Source organism: Chelonoidis abingdonii, chromosome 1 (assembly GCF_003597395.2).
Source record: "Chelonoidis abingdonii isolate Lonesome George chromosome 1, CheloAbing_2.0, whole genome shotgun sequence".
NCBI classification, from domain to species: Eukaryota; Metazoa; Chordata; order Testudines; family Testudinidae; genus Chelonoidis; species Chelonoidis abingdonii.
The window spans coordinates 27,304,135-27,321,798 of NC_133769.1; the positions used below are offsets into that span (position 1 = coordinate 27,304,135).

The 17,664-nt window shown below is 40.8% G+C and overlaps 1 protein-coding gene across 6 annotated transcripts in view; it reads right to left on the reverse strand.

Moving 5' to 3' along the window:
- ORC5 (origin recognition complex subunit 5) overlaps positions 1–17,664 on the reverse strand; it is a 151,466-nt gene that overhangs the window by 26,637 nt on the left and 107,165 nt on the right. The window contains exon 14 of one of the 6 annotated variants that reach the window (XM_075064594.1): positions 10,660–10,691. The exons of the other annotated variants lie outside the window; for them this stretch is intronic. Coding sequence (XP_074920695.1) covers positions 10,660–10,691 — 32 coding nt within the window. The remainder of the gene's footprint in view (positions 1–10,659; positions 10,692–17,664) is intronic. 6 annotated transcript variants of the gene reach the window in all.

The window sequence follows — 17,664 nt, forward strand, 5'->3', positions numbered from 1 at the left end:
AAAAGAGAGAGATTCACCCGCCACGCGATCTTTCCGCCTACACTCGATCTCCTGCTGCCACCTCTCCACTCGAGCTTCCTCCCTATCTTCAATTGAGTCTCCTGTCCTCACGTCACTGCCATCTTTCTGTATCTTGCTAACATGTCTTCAGCTATTCTAATGACTCTTGTCATTGCGGGTTACTTCATGATTTCAGAAATTTCCATCCACGTCCCTTCTTCCCGCCCTATCTGAGCAGCCTCTCGGGATGGAGTAGGAGCTGAAAAAATTGCAGCGTATGGGAGAAAAAACAGGAGAGAAGTATAAACAATACTTCTACAGAAATTGGTATAACCTTCAACAATGAACACACTATATCACTACATAGCACCATGATTCACTACTAAGGCGCATTTGCCAGTCAATATGAGTGCCTGTCTCTGGTGTTCAGTCCACAGACTGGAGATCCGGGCATCAAATTCAGCTTCCATGCGGTCATGGATAAGGCTTATCTCTGACTCTCCACCCTTCAATACACAGTGCCCCTATGATCCTTTTCCTGTTCACAGCAGCAGCAGACGCAACCCACCCTCTTTCCCCCATCCAAGGATTGCTACTCCCCCCTCACGCATGGCTGCTCCACCCCCTCCTTCCCCCTCTTTCGCCCCCCCCAACCACCACCGCGTGGTCTGGACTGAACTCCTGCTGGCCAAATACGCAGAAAAGCTCACGCTATCCTCCTCCCCTCCCCACTTGCAAACGGCAAGAAGGATGTTAAGCACACAGCCCAGTAGGAAATGGCCATCTCTGTCCCCTTATTAAAACTAATTTCAACCAGGTTACCACTGAACATATCACTCTGCTGAGGATAACAGACGCGAATAAAGAACGCGTTTCTTGAATGCCAGCAAATCACCGGGTACATACGCCTTGCTTGGTGCATGCAATATACGCAATACTTTGCTACAATCAGCGTGGTAAATGTCCGCTACAGGTGGACGGAATAACTGCCCTTGCCCAGAAACCTTCTGCAAAGCTTTGATACTCGAGGAAGATTCAGGAGACTTTCTTTGGAGAGTTCCTCTCCATCCCCAGACCATGTTAACAAACTTTCCTGTAAACTTACGGCGCGAAAGCATCCAAGCCCTCATGGCACATCAATCATTCAAAAACCGCTTGCTTTTAACCCAATGTTTCATATTTACAAAGTACACCACAAAGTCGCTTCAGCCTTCCCCTCGGCTAGTGCTTGGAGGGCTGGGTAATCCGTTGTCACAAAAAACTCTGGCTTTGGCCTAACGGAGTGCTGTGGCTCACTGCAAGGTCTCCTCCTCTCCTCCATCTCCCCTCTGCCTCCGCTGAATCTCAGCCATGGTGGAGAATGCTAACCTCCACGCTCAGAATCCACGGACCAAGGGGGGGTAAGTCTGTGCGCTAGCCCCCTAAAATGCATGGAGCTCAGCGTAGAAGCGGCAGTGTTTTGCGCCTGATCCTCTCTACCGTTTGCTGCTTGGTTTTCTGGTAGGCTGTCTGCGCTTCTAACTTCACTCTGCACGCACTGATCTCTGCGTGGCCTTTTTCCCATCAATAGCCTTTGAAATTTTTCAAATATTTTTCATTGTTTTTCTTTTAGAACGAATTTCGGTTAGACTGAATTCCTTCTCCCGTAAGCGATCCAGATCCACTCCTCTCCGTGCGGTCCATGCTGGTGCTCTTTCGATTCTCAGCGAGATGGCATGTTACCCTGTGCTGATGACTCTGCGTGCACCTGGCTGATCCACAGCTCCCACAGCTGGCCAACCGAATTGAATTCAAAAGTCGCGGTGCTCTTTTCCTGTCCTACGTGGCCATGCCCTGAGTTCTATGCTGTCCAGCAGCCGGTCACACTGTGCACTTGGATAGCACCCCGGCAGCCAAAAGCGTCGTTTCCGTCCACACAACAAGCCCAGTCCTCTATGGTACTTATCGATTTAGCTTTACTCCTCTCATTGGGGAGGAGTACAGAAACTCGATTAAAAAGAGCAGCCTTAAATCAATTTAAAAGCACGCTTGCGACATGTGTGGTACGGGCAGCGTTAACATCGATTTAAACGCGTAAAACTCGAGTAACGGCGTAGTGTAGAACCAGGCCTGTGAATGGCTGCCAACTACAAACCGTTTCGCCTCCTCTGGTTTTCACACCTCAACTGCTGAACAAGGCCTGCATCCTCTCCTGATTGACTAAGCTGCTCATTATCTAGCTTGCTGCATATATTACATAGAATATATATACCTGCCCCTGGAAATTTCCACTACATGCATCCGACGAAGTGGGTATTCACCCACGAAAGCTCATGCTCCAAAACGTCTGTTAGTCTATAAAGTGCCACAGGATTCTTTGCCAATAATTAAACAAACACTGCCCTACTAAACTGGGCATCTGACTGCCCTCCAAATCTAAACAATAAAGCTTCTAGAAAGCGTGCTTTGAGTTCCAAGTGGCAGCTTGGCCAATACCTGCACCAGACACAAGCAAACAGACAAGCCACTTCTACTACAGATGACTGAATTCTAATGCTCTCTCAGTGTGGGTCATATTCTAAACACTCAGCAATGCATGTGACAACCTGTTTGGATAAATACTCCTTAAAGATTACTTGGGTGAAGAAAGCTGAGACTATTGAGGTAGTTGCTAGGTAGGAAAACACAGGAGAGAATACAGGAATACTGATGTCCTGTCATCCTGATTAATGTATAAACAGGTCTTTTATATATAGCTATATATACTGTATTTATAAACCCACTTAGATAGATGTGTACAGATGTCATTTCCCCTATAGTGATACCCAACAGACAATGTCTAAAGTGATGTCCTAAAATGTTTTAATCCTAAAAAAATAAAATCCTAAAACTGTTTTGACATCTAAAAAGGTCTGGAGTCTAAATTTCCCTGGACCAAAACGAAGTGTGGTAAAAAATATTTGGAGGATGATGGTCTGAACCAAGTGGAACTCAGACAACAATTTAGTTATAAATTTGCAAAGAGAACAAAGGACAACTTAGAGTGAATAGTGGATTAGTCATTAAAGACTGCATTTCACTCACTCTTCTCGAAGATCTGATTGGAATTAAAAATCAAAACAGTAAAAATAAATAATAATACTTAGCTCTTATCCAGTGCTTTTTATCCACAGATTTTACAATTTCTTTAGTGGCAGGCAAAATAAAAAGCACTCCGCTAAAGGCTCAGAAGGTGACTCCATTAGCACTGTGTTGTGATCCCACAGAAATACATTCCCCAGTTCTTAAAGGAATCTTGTAAGATGGCATGACTGAACAGTGGAAGTATCTGCTGCATGATGACATAGTCATGGGACTAAAAGATGTGTGTTGCAGCTAGTCCAAGATAAATTATGTGGAAGCAGCCAGGCCTTGTATAACTTTTCTGCCAGGTTTGGGGAAAGTCATTAGCAGCAACTGTGTTTTGTCACTCAAGGCCATCACTTTCTCACTTTGTCTGCTGGGAGAAAACATTTTGTTGGGTTTTCTAGCAGCATGAGTTTCTTTCATTCATCCTTATCCTCATCCCCCTCACCTTCCGCAGCCAAGTTGCATTTATCCACCAGTCCTCTCACTTGTGCAGACACAATCTAATTCATATTACTGCTGGACTGCAAAATAGCAAATCTATTATGAGCATCTTTCCCAAAGGAAGAAAGGTTTAACACCTCTGCAGGCTAGTAAAGTATTCCCTGAAATGCCTGGAGGTCATTAGGAGACAAGTTTTTCGTTGGATACAAGCCCTACCTCCAGGGACATATATGGAGGAATCTACACAAAGTCTGAGTTTACTGTGGATTCAAATAGACTCAGGGGGCTCAGGAGGAGGAGGAGATTGATGTACACCAAGCACAGAAGCCTCAAATGACAGAGATTAAAGAGGAACATAGGCAAAGGTTGAAAATAAGGCAAACTAGTCAGGACCAAGCTGGCTGATTTTTTGTGGGAGGATAATACCAAAAAAATATGGAAGACAGAGTCCAATTCCACAAATGTCTATGAAGTGAAGTCTAAGGTAGACCTTCTGCTAAATAGGAGAAATAGGTGGCCGATGGTCTTGAAGCATCAAAACTACCACACTGGAATACTGAAGCATCAGAAATTGTATTGTAATGGGAAGCCAGATGTGTGACGGTAAAGTGATACAACAATATTTTGCTCCTGACACAATCTCCTATTTCAGTTTTCTTGTGATTAAGGTATGAAAATTAAAAAAAAAACCTTTTCAAAATATCTGAAAAAAAACTTGAGAGTAAAGAAAAAGTTAAGGAAAGATGTCTAATGGATAGAAAGTAGGGCAACAAACTCTTGTCACTGCACAGCCATTATAAAAGGGCTAACCAGTAAAAAGGTTTGACACAGCCTCTAGTGTGTTAGTTTCAAAGCAAGCAAGTCTAGCCATCAGAACTGTGACTCTCGAATAGCATGTGGATACGTAAGTTAAGTAGGGGCTCAAGAAAAGTCCTTCATACGGGGGCCTAAATACACTTTCCAAAATCTTAGCACACTGCTTACGTTAGCTGATTCTTATGCCCTCCATTCACAAGCATTACTTTAGATTAATCTGATATAGAGGATGTACAAGTTCTGAGGCTCACTTGATGCACCAGGTGCACAGAAAAAAAAAAGAACAGGGTACTGAACCTTTCAGTGCCAGCAGCAACTGAAAGAGAACTGACATCAGTTTGTACATTTAAGGGTTTGTACATGAAGCAGTGGCAGAATACACCATGTGCTAAGAGGGGGAAGAGAGATATATGTAACTCTTAAAACACTTTGGAAGTTCTGAGTCTTGTCCTCAAAGTTAAGACAAAAGAATGGGAATCTACTGCAACTCGTGTTTTCAAAAGAAACAATTTCAAATTGCTGACATCTTTAAATACATTACTGCCCACACAATACAGAGCTATACTAGTTTAGCACTTCGTGAAAATGTAACAGGGCAGCAGGACTCTTCTGGTAACTCATCCTGTCAGCAAGTTTTAGAAATCTGCATAAAGGCACTGACATTCTCTTTACTCACAGGGGCAAATGTGGCTCATGAACTTAAACTCTAGATATATGGGAAATGGCAGTGACTTTCTAGACAGAGGTAATAGAGAGTTAGGACAGAGGTATTCCTGTGATAGCTAGTGACAGAGGAAGCAGAGACTGTTTTCTGTTGTATTATTGTTTTGAGGTTACTAATAAAGCCAAACCCCAGGAAGGGAATGCGTTTGGATGTTAACTTGGGGTCTGTGCACTCCTTGGAGGATGGGGGACTTGCAGCTTGATATATAATAAAAAGATTCCCACTAAAATTTCCATATTCTACTAAATCTTAACAATGTGATAATGCTGTTTTATAACTAGCTTTGAAAAATATCACTATTTCAGAAGTTCAGACAGTGTAAACCCCAGAAAGTAATCTGTTTTCAAACAAAAAATATATAAAAATGTATTCCACATTTGGAAAGATATAAATGAAAGTAATTGTGTCTCTTAGCAAAAAATTTTAGTTCTCAAAGCTTTTTCTTCATAGCACGTATTACAGTGGCTGTATTTCATTGTCACAAAAGCTTGGAACATCTGGTGAGAACAGACTTGAAAGTAGTCAGAAAAACTGTGTGGGTGATTTGAAAAAAAGGACATTTATCAAGAATATTTTGAACAAAAGAAATTAGAAGAAATATTCTAAGACTGTTCAGAAAAGTAAAATTGGATGTAGATGTAGTTATAATTTAGTCTGAGTAGAAACAGTACAATGTTACATACCAGTGACTGACATTTTCTGAAAGGGTAGTCAGGAAGTCTGGAGAAGAATTTTTGACCTTCAAGGCATGATGGAACAGGTGTAATAGCTATGCTGAAATCCAACGACTAAATTTCCCCTTAAATGTAGTTGTGTGACAATGATCCTTGAAAAGTGTGTTTTTGGGTAGGTGGGTTATCAAGGGTTAGGGGTTGAGAACTGCAAGTGGCTGAGGGTGGTACCCTGAAGAGAACAGACCTTCTGAAATACTTCTAAGCTCTACTGGTCAAACTTAGAGGCCTAACTCCCAGGTATAACAGAAGCCACACTTAAGGGAAATATATTTTTCACCAGCCAGCTATAGTTACACAGATGGGCTTTGCATCATTCCTTAAAGGGTAACAAAGACCAGCTTTGTTAGGCCATTAGGGCTGTGTGGAGGAGAAAAGAATTCCAGAAGTGAAGGCCATTCACTGAGAAGACCCTGCCTCTTACCAGGAAGATGATGACAAACCAGAGAATATTCACAGAAAAGCAATAATTGATTAGTGGCTGGACAGACTGATTTACAAGGAAATATATGTTTAGCCTGGCTAAGTGAAGACTGACTAATGGTAAGAAAAGTCCACCAATACAGATTATAACTGTATGAGATAGAAGGGAGAGGAATTATTCAGCATAGGTAAGGGGGGCGAAGGGGTTAGAAATAGAATCAGTGGCATGAATCTAAAGGGGACAATAAGCTGAGTATTAGGAAAACCTTCCTTACTTAAGAGAGTTATTAGCCTATGAAACAGTTTCCAGAGGGGTGATGGAACCCCTACTGAGTGGTACTTGCAAAACTGGGCTAGACAAACCACCAGTAAAAGCACAACAGAACAATTCTGCACTAGCAAAGAGATGTGCCACAAACAGAGGCAGATAAAAGGAGAGTCTTGGAGGGGGTAGTTGCAGACTCAGTGCTTGAAGATAGTGGGATTTGGTGAGTGGTGCATACAGTCTGCCTGTAGTTTGTTTGGTTGACTGTTTGTTCATTTTCTGTGTACAGGTTGCATAGCTGGGCTGTGGGCCGTGAGCAAGAAGGGTGCCTTGCTAAAAGTCCTGAGGCTCTAACCCTTGAAGCAGCTGCCTGCTGTTTGAAGACAGAACTTAATTGCTCCCAGGTGGAGAGGGGGTTGAGCTGAGCTCCTCTAAGCAGAGAAGAACTTGCTATAAAAAGTTACTGGCAAGGAGATCACACAAGCCAAGAACAGAAGCAGCTAACAGGAGAGTTTTGGAGAAAGTTGAGAGAAGGCATTTTAGAGACTTTCCCTCCAGATTCAGCAGTGTGTGTGATATCAAGGTGGCCAACGATAGAGACCTGAAGTGGTTGTACCATGTTCTCTTTCCTGCTTGCTTCCTGTCCTGTACACAAAGTGTAAGTTGGTGGCTGTCCTGGAGGATTCTTGGATTGCAGGGGCATCTTGAGAAGCTATTGAGAATCACAGTAGTTGTAGCTCAAGTACCTCGGCAGCCAGGTTTGGAAACCGCAGTACCCCAGGTTCAAGGAAGAATGAAGATGGCCACCAAAGAATCAGGGAGAAAGAGGAAGTCAGAAAGCAGGCCAGGAGATTTGCAAGCAACAGAAGCAAGAATTCAAGGCAACATTCTACACACCAGGAGACAGATGGGGATGGGCAGGCTGTGGTCACCAGAGAGAAGAAATGCAAGAGGAATTCCACACAGCTACAAATATAAATAGATACCAGGTCCTCAATGTGGAAATACTGAAGATACCTCTCAAGATCAGGCAAATCCAACAGATGAGAGAGCTGTAGTGGGCACACGTGGATGGCAACTTGGCCCAGCCTGTAGAAAATTAAGCTTGCCCACAAAGAATTGTCCAACCATCCAAAGAAGACAAATGATAGTTGTTGGAGATTCAGTTCTCTGAAGAACTGAAAGAACATTCTGCAAGGGACAAGTGGACAACAGGACAGTGTGTTGTCTTCCTGAGCCAAGCCATGAGACATCACTCTAAGACTGGACAGGCTTCTAATGTTGACGGGCAACATTCCATTGGTGATGGTTCATATCGGCACTAATGACACTGTCCTGTGGGACAGTAGTAGTCCATCGCTGATAATGACAATATTGTCGCAATTCTCATCATGGCTATGCTATGTATATTTGAGATTGATGCCAGCCCACCGGAGACTGCTGTTCAAGTTATCTTTGAAGCACTTATATGGATGACCCTTTCTTTTTGCCATACCTCAGCTCCCCGTACAGGATCTGTTTTGGGAGGTGGTAGTCTTCAATTCCGATGATATGTTCAGTCCACCTACATTGTGCTCTCAGTAGAATTTCCTCAATGCTGGTTGTGTTTGCTCTCTCAAGGACCTTAATATTGGTCACTCTGTCCTGCTGGCAAATGCTCATTATTGAGCAGAAGGCGTACATGTGAAATTGCTCAAACTGTTTAATGTGCTGTTTATAAAAAGAGTCCATGTCTCAGAACCATACAGGAGAGATGTTACGACCACTGCACTATAGATCTTCAGTCTGGCAGAGAGATGAATGTTGTATTGCTCAAGAACTTTTGTTCGGAGTCAGCAAAAGGCCAGGCTGGCTTTACTGATTCTGGATGGAGATGGCTGGTACTGAAGCACTGGAACGAGGGGGTGGTTGGAACAAGACCTCTGTCTTGTCAAGACTGACAGTAAGGCCAAAAAGCTGGGATGCTCTTGCCTTGTCGGATATCTCACAGACAACAGATGACTTCAGGGAACTCGGAAGCGTGCTGAAGAATATCCAAGTCTTCTTCTTTGAGATTGTTCCTGTCTCAGGAACAAAAGAAGACAGAAGGCAGGAGATTCTAGAAGTGAACTGTTGGTAGGTAAGCAGTGTAGGGTTTTGATTTTATGGAACATCCTTCTATGGTGAGATGGCTGTATAGTTTGGATGGCCTTCACCTCAGTAAAAGGGGAACCAATCTTCTCAGAGGCAAACTGGCTAGTCAGGAGAGCATTAAACTAATAGCAAAAGGGGAGGGTAAAAAGATGGAAGATAAGAACTCAGACCAAATTTTAAATTTTGAACAGAAAATTAATCAAGGAACCAGAAAACATGAAGAGAAAAAATTCTTGAATTGCCTATACACTAATGCCAGGAGCCTGGGTAACAAAAAAGAGGAACTGGAATTGCTCATTGTGCACAAGTTCGATCTAGTTGATATTATTGAAACCCGGTGGGATGATTTGCACTATTGGAATATTAAAATCAATGGTTATAAACTATTTAGGAAGGCCTGTGCAGGCAAAAGGGGAGGGAGAGTGGCACTATGTCAAAAATGGCATTACCTGTTTCTAAGTTACTGATAACTTGGAAGAAAATGATCTTGAAAAAAGCTGTATGATTATTGTGAATTTCAATTTTAGTGGCATATGTTGGAAATCTGATGATGCTAGCACTACAAAATCTGGGAATTTCTGAACATTATAGTAATTTCCTAACACAAGAAGTGTTGCAGCTACATGGGGAAATTCGTTATTAGACCTTGTATTAACAGATAAAGAGGAACTGATTGCTTAGGAACAAGTGAGCCTGACCTGATCACATTTATAATGTTCAAGCAGAAAAAAGTCAGATCAGTATACACTTGGTGCTTTAATAGGGCCAATTTTAAAACCTGAAAACCATTAAGCCAAATGAGCTTGAAGGAAGAATTTAATCAGAAAAATGTAAATGATAATTGGGAAATACTGAAGAGCAGCATAATAGATGCCCCAAAAGCCACAATCCCATAAGAAAAACTGATCTTATTTAGAGAAGTGAAGGCAACAATGAAGAAATTATATATATAAATAAAACAAATGGACAAAACGGGAAGTTGATAGAAATTAATATAAATCAGAATTTAGGAACTGCAGAAAATTGATAAGGCAAGTAAAGGGACACAAGAGGAACTCTAGGGCCAGCAGTGTTAGGGACAATAAAAAGGAGTTTTTTAAATACATTAGGAACATAAAGAATCCTGACAATAATATTGGACCATTACTAGATGGAAGTGGTAGAACTATTAATAATAATGCAGAAAAGGCAGAAGTGTTCATTAAATATTTCTGCTCTGTATTTGTGGGAAAAACAGTTGATATAGTCGCATCATATGGTGATAACACTGTTTCCATTCCACTAGTATCTCTGGAGGGTGTTAAACAGAAGTAACAAATGCTAGACATTTTTAAAATCAGCAGGTCTGGTTAATATTGTGCCAATTTTTAAAAAGGGTAAATGAGATGACCTGGGTAATTATAGGCCTGTCAGCCAGACATTGATCCTGGACAAGATAACAGAGATGCTGATATGGGATTCTATTAATACAGAACTAGAAGGTAATATAATTAATGCCAATCAATATGGGTTTATGGAAAATAGATCTTGTCAAACTAACTTGATACATTTTTTGATGAGATTACAAGTTTGGTTGATAATAGTAACAGAGTTGACATAATATACTTACACTTCTATGAGGCGTTTGACTTGATACCAAATATTTTGATTAAAAATCAATATGAAATGATATAAAATTAACATAGCACACACTGATGGATTAAAAACTGGCTAACAAATAGGTCTCAAAATGTAACTGTCAACAAGGAATTGTCATTGAGTGGATGTGTTTCCATTAAGGTTCCACAGAAACTGGTTCTTGGTCCTATGCTATTTAACATTTTTATCAATGACCAGGATTTATCAATGACCATCAATGACAAAGTTTACATATAATACAAAAATGTGGAGAGGAGAGATCATCGATTCAGAGCGATCTGGATTGCTTGGTAAGCTGGGCTCAGGCAAACAATATTTGTTTTAATACAGCTAACTGTAAATGTGCACATCTAGGAACACAGACCCTAGGCCATACTTACAGGATGGCAGACTGTCCTGGGAAGCAGTGACTCTGAAAAAAATGTGAGGGTCGTGGTGAATAATCAACTGAAGGAGCTCCCTATGACACGCTGTGGCCAAAAGAGCTAATGCAATCCTGGGATGCATAAACAGGGGAATCTCAAGCAGAAGTAGAGGTTATTCTACTTCTATATTTGGAACTGGGGCAACGGGCACTGGAAATCTGTGACCAGTTCTGGTGCCCACAATTCAAGAAGGATGTTGATAAATTGGAGAGGGTTTGCAGAAGAGCCATGAGAATGATTAAAGAAGTAGAAAACGTGTCTTATAGTGATAGATTCAAGGATCCCAATCTATTTAGCTTAACAGAGAGAAGGCTAAGGGGGCACTTGATTACAGCCGATGGGTATCTACATGCAGAACAAATATTTAATTAAGCGCTCTTCAATCTAGCAGAGCAAAATATAACATGATCCAATGGCTGGAAGCTGAAGTTAGACAAATTTAGACAGGAAATGAGGGCAATTGTTTATTGTGAGAGTAACTAACTATTGGAACAATTTACCAGCAATCATGGTGGATTCTCCATCATCAGGGCCAGCGCTTTCATTTAGGCGGCCTAGGCAATTACCTAGGGCGCCAAGATTATTGGTGGGCGGTGTTTTGCTGGAGGGCGTGGCAGGCGGCTCCGGTGGAGCTGCTGCAGTCGTCGCTGCGGACGGTCGGCTGCTCGCGCGGCTCCGGTGGACCTCCCGCAGGCATGATTGCGGCAGCTCCACAGGAGCCGCGGGAGCAGTGCACGGGGCGGCAAAATTGCCCTGCGCCTAGGGCGCTAAAACCCCTAGAGCCGGTCCTGTCCATCATGGACAATTCTTAAATCCAGATTGGATGTTTTTCTAAAACATATGCTCTAGAAATTGTGTGGTATACAGGAGATTAGACTATATGATCACAAGGGGCCCTTCTGGCCTTGGAATCTATGCATCTAGATGATCTAATAGATATTTTCCATCTCTGGAATCTACAGTTCTCAATTACCCTTCCCAAAAAGGGAGTGCTAATAACAACTCTTTAGTTTGGCTTACTTTCAGCCACAACTTTCATCTGTTTTATGGTTTTGAAACCAAAAATCTATTGAAAAATTAAGGACTTTCATTCTCCAATTAGGGTATGACATACTTGGGTAAGTGCCTTCTTACTGTTCTTTTTCTGAATCATATTAAAATATACATCAATCATAACATTTTGCAGCCTAATGAAAATATATTGCTCTTTTAGAGCAAAAAAATTAACATTGTTGGCTGCACTTGCTGAAAACCCACTGCTGCTGGTAGTTAAATTCATACAGATGTTAAAGCCACTATTATGTAACGAAAGGCAGTTTGAAAACCAGATGTCATTTAGAAAACACATTTCAGGCAAAATGACTGTGCAGAACTAGTCTCATGGAGTTAAATTCAATGGCCCCAGTAGAAATTATGCTAGCATAAAAAGCTGTTCAAAATGATTCAGTTAGAAGCAGTCCCAGAATATGTTCTAACGAATGTTCAGTATGTCAGCTTTTGTAAAACCAGAAGAAGCACTTCCTTCTAAAAATTATTTGAACAATCAGTAGGTTAAGATTTTGTCACGGTTATTTTTAGTAAAAAAAAGTCATGGAGAGGCCACAGGCTATAAACAAATATTCATGGAAGCCTGTGATCTGTCTGACTTTTACTAAAAATAATGGGGAGGGGGCTGACAGGGGAGGACTCAAGTCCAAGGTGGGGTGGGGAGGGCTGAGAACCCTAGCTATGCTGCAGGAAGACGGTTGGGGCAGCACCTGCTGCCTGTGAGGCCTGGGAGCTCTGAGGTTTCCCCACAGCCTGCAGTGGCTTGTCTAGACTGATTGTCAACCAAAGGTTAAAAATTTTCTAAAACAGGCTTGAATCCAGGGGCTCTGGCATCCATACTGCAGTACACAGACCAGCAATATAAGGACAGAAGTCAGAAAAAAAGGGGGTTTGGAAGAAAGAGAGCAAGGATCTTTGGGATAGGTTTTCTGTGACTTACAAAAAAGTAACTGGTTCAGGAAGTTCATTAACTAATGAAACCCTAATACGCTGGAATGTATACTAATACTAACTGGGCTTGCTGGTTTATATACAACATATTTCTTTTTCCAGTATTCTCTTTCTTACTTTTTATCTACAACTTTTCTGTCAAGCTCTTCATTACTTTCTAATTTTCCCTCTTACTTTTCCCTATTTTTCTTATAAAATACCAGTTTTAGGGAGGAAAATACAGTTCACTGGCTCAGTCATTTTAGAATTTAAAATAATTTAATCTTTCTTTTTTTTTTATTAATGGACCTACCTTCTCTTTAGCATTTCTTCTTCCCTTGATAAATTGGAAAAAACCCTTTTAATTCCTTCAATAACTTCAAGGAACATTAACTCATTTGCTTTTCTGCTTCCTGTATCTTCACACTGCAAGACTTAGGTGATTGGATATAGGGTTTCACTCCACTTTGCTGTTTCCAGTACAGGGTTTTCTACAGTCAAATCTGGGAGTGGAACCACATGGGTCACTTATTTTTCAGTTAAGCAGTAACTGGTTTCTTGGAATGGTTAGACATATGTGTATAGGAGTCAGAGGAACTGGAATCTATCCCTGTTCTTCCATCAACCCTTTCCACCTTGGGCAAATCACAACCTCTCTGTGCCTCCATTTATTCACCTGTAATATGGAAATAATACATAGCTACTGTCATAGTATTTTATCCCCAATCTGAATCTTAGAGTCCAAAAAATAAGGTACTAGCATGAATTTCTCTAAGCTTAATTACCAGCTTAGGTCTGATACGCTGCCACCAATCAGGACTGAGTGCCTGATAAACTCTGGTCTCCCCAAAACCTTCCCTGGGGACCCTAAGACTCAGACCCCCTGGATCTTAATACAAGGAAAGTAAACTCTTTCCCTCACTAGTGCCTCTCCTAGGCTTTCCCTCCCTGGGTTACCCTGGAAGATCACTGGGATTCAACTCCTTGAATCTTAAAACAGAGGCTTTCCACCTCTACCCCTCCCTTCTTTCCCTCACCCAGAGGCAATACAGATTCAAGCTCCGTGAATCTAAACAAAGGGATTCCCTCTTTTCCCCCTCCCTTCTTTCTCCCTGTCTCCCACCACTTCCCTGGTGAGTACAGACTCAATACCTCAGCCTTAACCAGATGAAAAAAATTCAATTAGGTATTTTAAAAGAAAAAAAGCTTTTAATAAAAGACAGAAAGAGTAAAAATAACCACTGTAAATTCAAGATGGAATATTACAGGGTCTTTCAGCGTATAGAAAATGGAGAAAAAGCCTCCTCCAGCAGAAATACAATTTAAAATACTTTCAGCCAAATACACATTAAAACTCTACCAGCCAGATACACATTTGCAAATACAGAAAACAATCAGAAGACTATAACCGCCTTTCTACTCAATACTCACTATTTTGAATATATAAGAGACTGTAGCAGGGAGATTGGCAAGAAACCTGGTTGCCGTCTAGTCCCTTTCAAGGACTCAGAAGAACAAAGCAAACCCAAATACCACAAAACAAAGGCTTCCCTCCACCGAGATTTGAAAGTATCTAGTTTCCTGATTGGTCCTCTGGTCAGGTGTTGCAGGTCACTGTTTGTTAACCCTTTACAGGTGAAAGAGACATTAACCCTTAGCTATCTGTTTATGACAGCTACCTCACAGAGTGATGTGAGGCTCAATTAATGTTTATAAGGTACTTTGAGATCCACTAATGAAAGGCACTGTAGAGATACAAATTATTTGTTAAATCAAAGTGTCTTTTAGGAAGCAGCAGCTCTTTTCCACACTCATGGATTTTAATTGCACCCTTCAAAGTAGGTTAAAGTTTGTAGATTTCTGGAACTGCTCATGTGAGAGCCTTGGATGCAGAGGTGCAGCTTCCCATGGTGACCTTCTGAAATCTAGGAGGGTAGGGAACTGAGCCAGCTCACTCTGCTTCCCTGCGTTGGGGTACCCTCAACACCTGGAACCTGTTAGGTCTCAATGGAGCTTGTCAAAAGTGTTTCATGACTGACTATATGAGACTTTTGCTGAGAGCACTAGAGTCTGGATATGGAATTATTTCTGCTGTTCATGGCAAGGAGATCATTTACAACTGCAAACCAATCATCACCTTCCCTGTGTCATTCCTGGGTCTAAAACAAGACTGGGAATGGTCCAGGATGGTGAAAATAACCAAAACTTTAGCCAGCCATCACCTGCTATCCATTCTACCCTTCCTGGCTAGTTCAGCTATGTCAAATAAGGGTTTTCAAGGTATTAGCTGGACTATTTTGTGGGAGAGGATGCTTTCTATAAAGGATGCATTTATTATTTCTGTAACCAAGGCCCCAAACATTCTTGGCTACCTGTCGGAAGCCTGTTAGAAGCAAGCCAGAAGATCAGAGTCATATGCGGAAGCATAGATTTCCTTTAAATATTTCAAGGATGTCTTAAGGCTTGTCTACATGGTGCATTACTTCACACTGTACAAGCATAAGTTCTAGTGCACACTAGCAGTCACGCACTAACTGGCCAGTGTGGATTCTGCTGGTGCACACTGAAAGTTTTCTAATGCACATTAATATAGTACTTTTTGAAACAGGACCACATTAATGTACACTAGGGAAGTTTTAGTGCACGCCAGCAGGTCCACATGGGCTATTTTGTGTGCAACACACTCATGTGCATTAGAATTTACATCCTTCTAGGGTAGAGAAAGGCACTATAAAGACCAGGGGTAGGCAACCTATGGCATGGGTGCCCAAGGCAGCACGCGAGCTGATTTTCAGTGGCACTCACAATGCCCGGGTCCAGGCCACCAGTCCGGGGGGGCTCTGCATTTTAATTTCATTTTAAATGAAGTTTCTTAAACATTTTAAAAATCTTATTTACTTTACATACAACAAACAGTTTAGTTATATATTATAGACTTATAGAAAGAGATCTTCTAAAAACGTTAAAATGTATGACTGGCATGCGAAACCTTAAATTAGAGTGAATAAATGAAGACTCGGCACACCACTTCTGAAAGGTTGCCGACCCCTGATATAGACAAACCCTTCATATGCAAGTGGGCCAGAACCTGAGAAGGAATGTGCTGTGCCAGTGACCATGTGTACCACCTTCGTACCCTAAGATTTGCAAAGGTCCTTCTGGAGTTGCATAATTTTTTCTTTGAAATATGTCTGCAATTCCTCCTGACAAGTGATGCTGGTGCCTAAGGGTGCATTGTGGATCCTGAGCTGGTTGACAGTACAAAATAGATCTCCAGGGTATGACTTAGAGACTGCTGTAATGGAGGAAATATGGATCTTCAGGCCTCCTCAATGGCTAGGGATTACAATGGAAGGAAATCCTTGAGTTAGAATTGGTCAGACTTTGCCTTTGTTTTTCTCCATCTGCTCTGAAGCATCTTTCATTTGTACTTCCTCTGTATCAGAACAGTAAAAATTCTGTAACAAAAACATCTAGATACTACCCTGGTGAATGCAATATAAAAACCTAGATAGATAAAAAATGGTAACCTTAAATATAATGCTACTTCTAAGTATAAGATCTAGGGTCTATTTGTGAAAGATCTTAATACTCTCATTCCACTAAGTTACATTGAACACTATCTCAACGAAATTAGGAGTGCAACTAGAGATCTGCTCTACATGGTATTACTATCGTTTTAGTCTTGCCCTGATCTGTAAGTACGCTTAAAAAAAAAATATAGGTTACACCAAAGGAATAAGTCAAATGTGGGCCTTAGTTTTTAAGAGCACCTCAACCTGGCCTCTGATGGTGTGAGTGTAATTTTGCATTCGCAAAAAGTTGAATCCATTTAAACATCTAATGACGTAATCTACGGACAATACAATACATAGTACATGCTCTGAATAACACCAAGAAAACCAGAGGCTGCTTCTCAAAATAGGCTTTTGGGAACAAGATTTTAGACAAAATTACCCATGTGCAAGATGTCATGAAAATCATATTCAACATACATTGCTTCCTTCAACAAAGAAGTTTTTAAAACGTATGCTAATTGCAATCTATTTTTGGATGCTTATGATAATTAAATGTTGAAAGGGTATTGATTCAATCTGTCATAAGGAAACAAGATATTAAGATTTTTTAATTAAAACAAGCACCTCAGGAGGATTTGACCTAAATACTTTTGAAATATTAAAAAGACATTTTATTGACAAGGCTAGACAAACGATAAAGTATGTGGGAGTTTGACATGTAGGTCTTCTTTAAAAGTGACTATTTAAAAACATTTTAAGAGTTCCATATTAATGATCTTTCAAGGTTTCCAACTCAAATTATCAAATGTGCTTAGTTTACAAGTAAAAATATGATTTTTCCCCCTCATTACCACTCCTGCAAAAGTCACCCTGAAATTCTAGTTGGATTTTTGTGAATCCATAGCCCATCACCAGAAACAAAGTCACTGGCCACATTCTGCTTCAGTTCTACTACAACCTCAGTGTCTTCAAAGTTTGCCCTCAGTAACACCTGTGCAACCTCACACTGCTGGAAAGATGTAACAGAGGACAGAATTTGACCCTATATTTGTGTTGACTATACACAGGACAGCAAACACACACTGTTCTGATGACTTGCAGTAATATTAAAATAAGTAAAAAAAAAAATAGGAACAACTTGTGTCACTTAAGTAAGCAGGTATGACTTTGAATATATATATATATGGATCAAACTTGTTAAAGAGATGACATTTTTACATAGTGTTTATATAGCAGAATTAAACTTTAAAAGGTTATATTAACTCATGGAAGGTGCCACATTGTTCATCAATGAATGAACTTGTCATAAAGTTGAATATAAATACTAGAAAATTCAATACAATTTATTCCATAGCTCACAACGTATGACAGGAGGTGCACATATGCTTTCACTGATATTATTTCAGTTTGTGTTTAACGTCAACAAACAAGTCAGACTAATAAGAATTGCCTCCAATTTACCCAT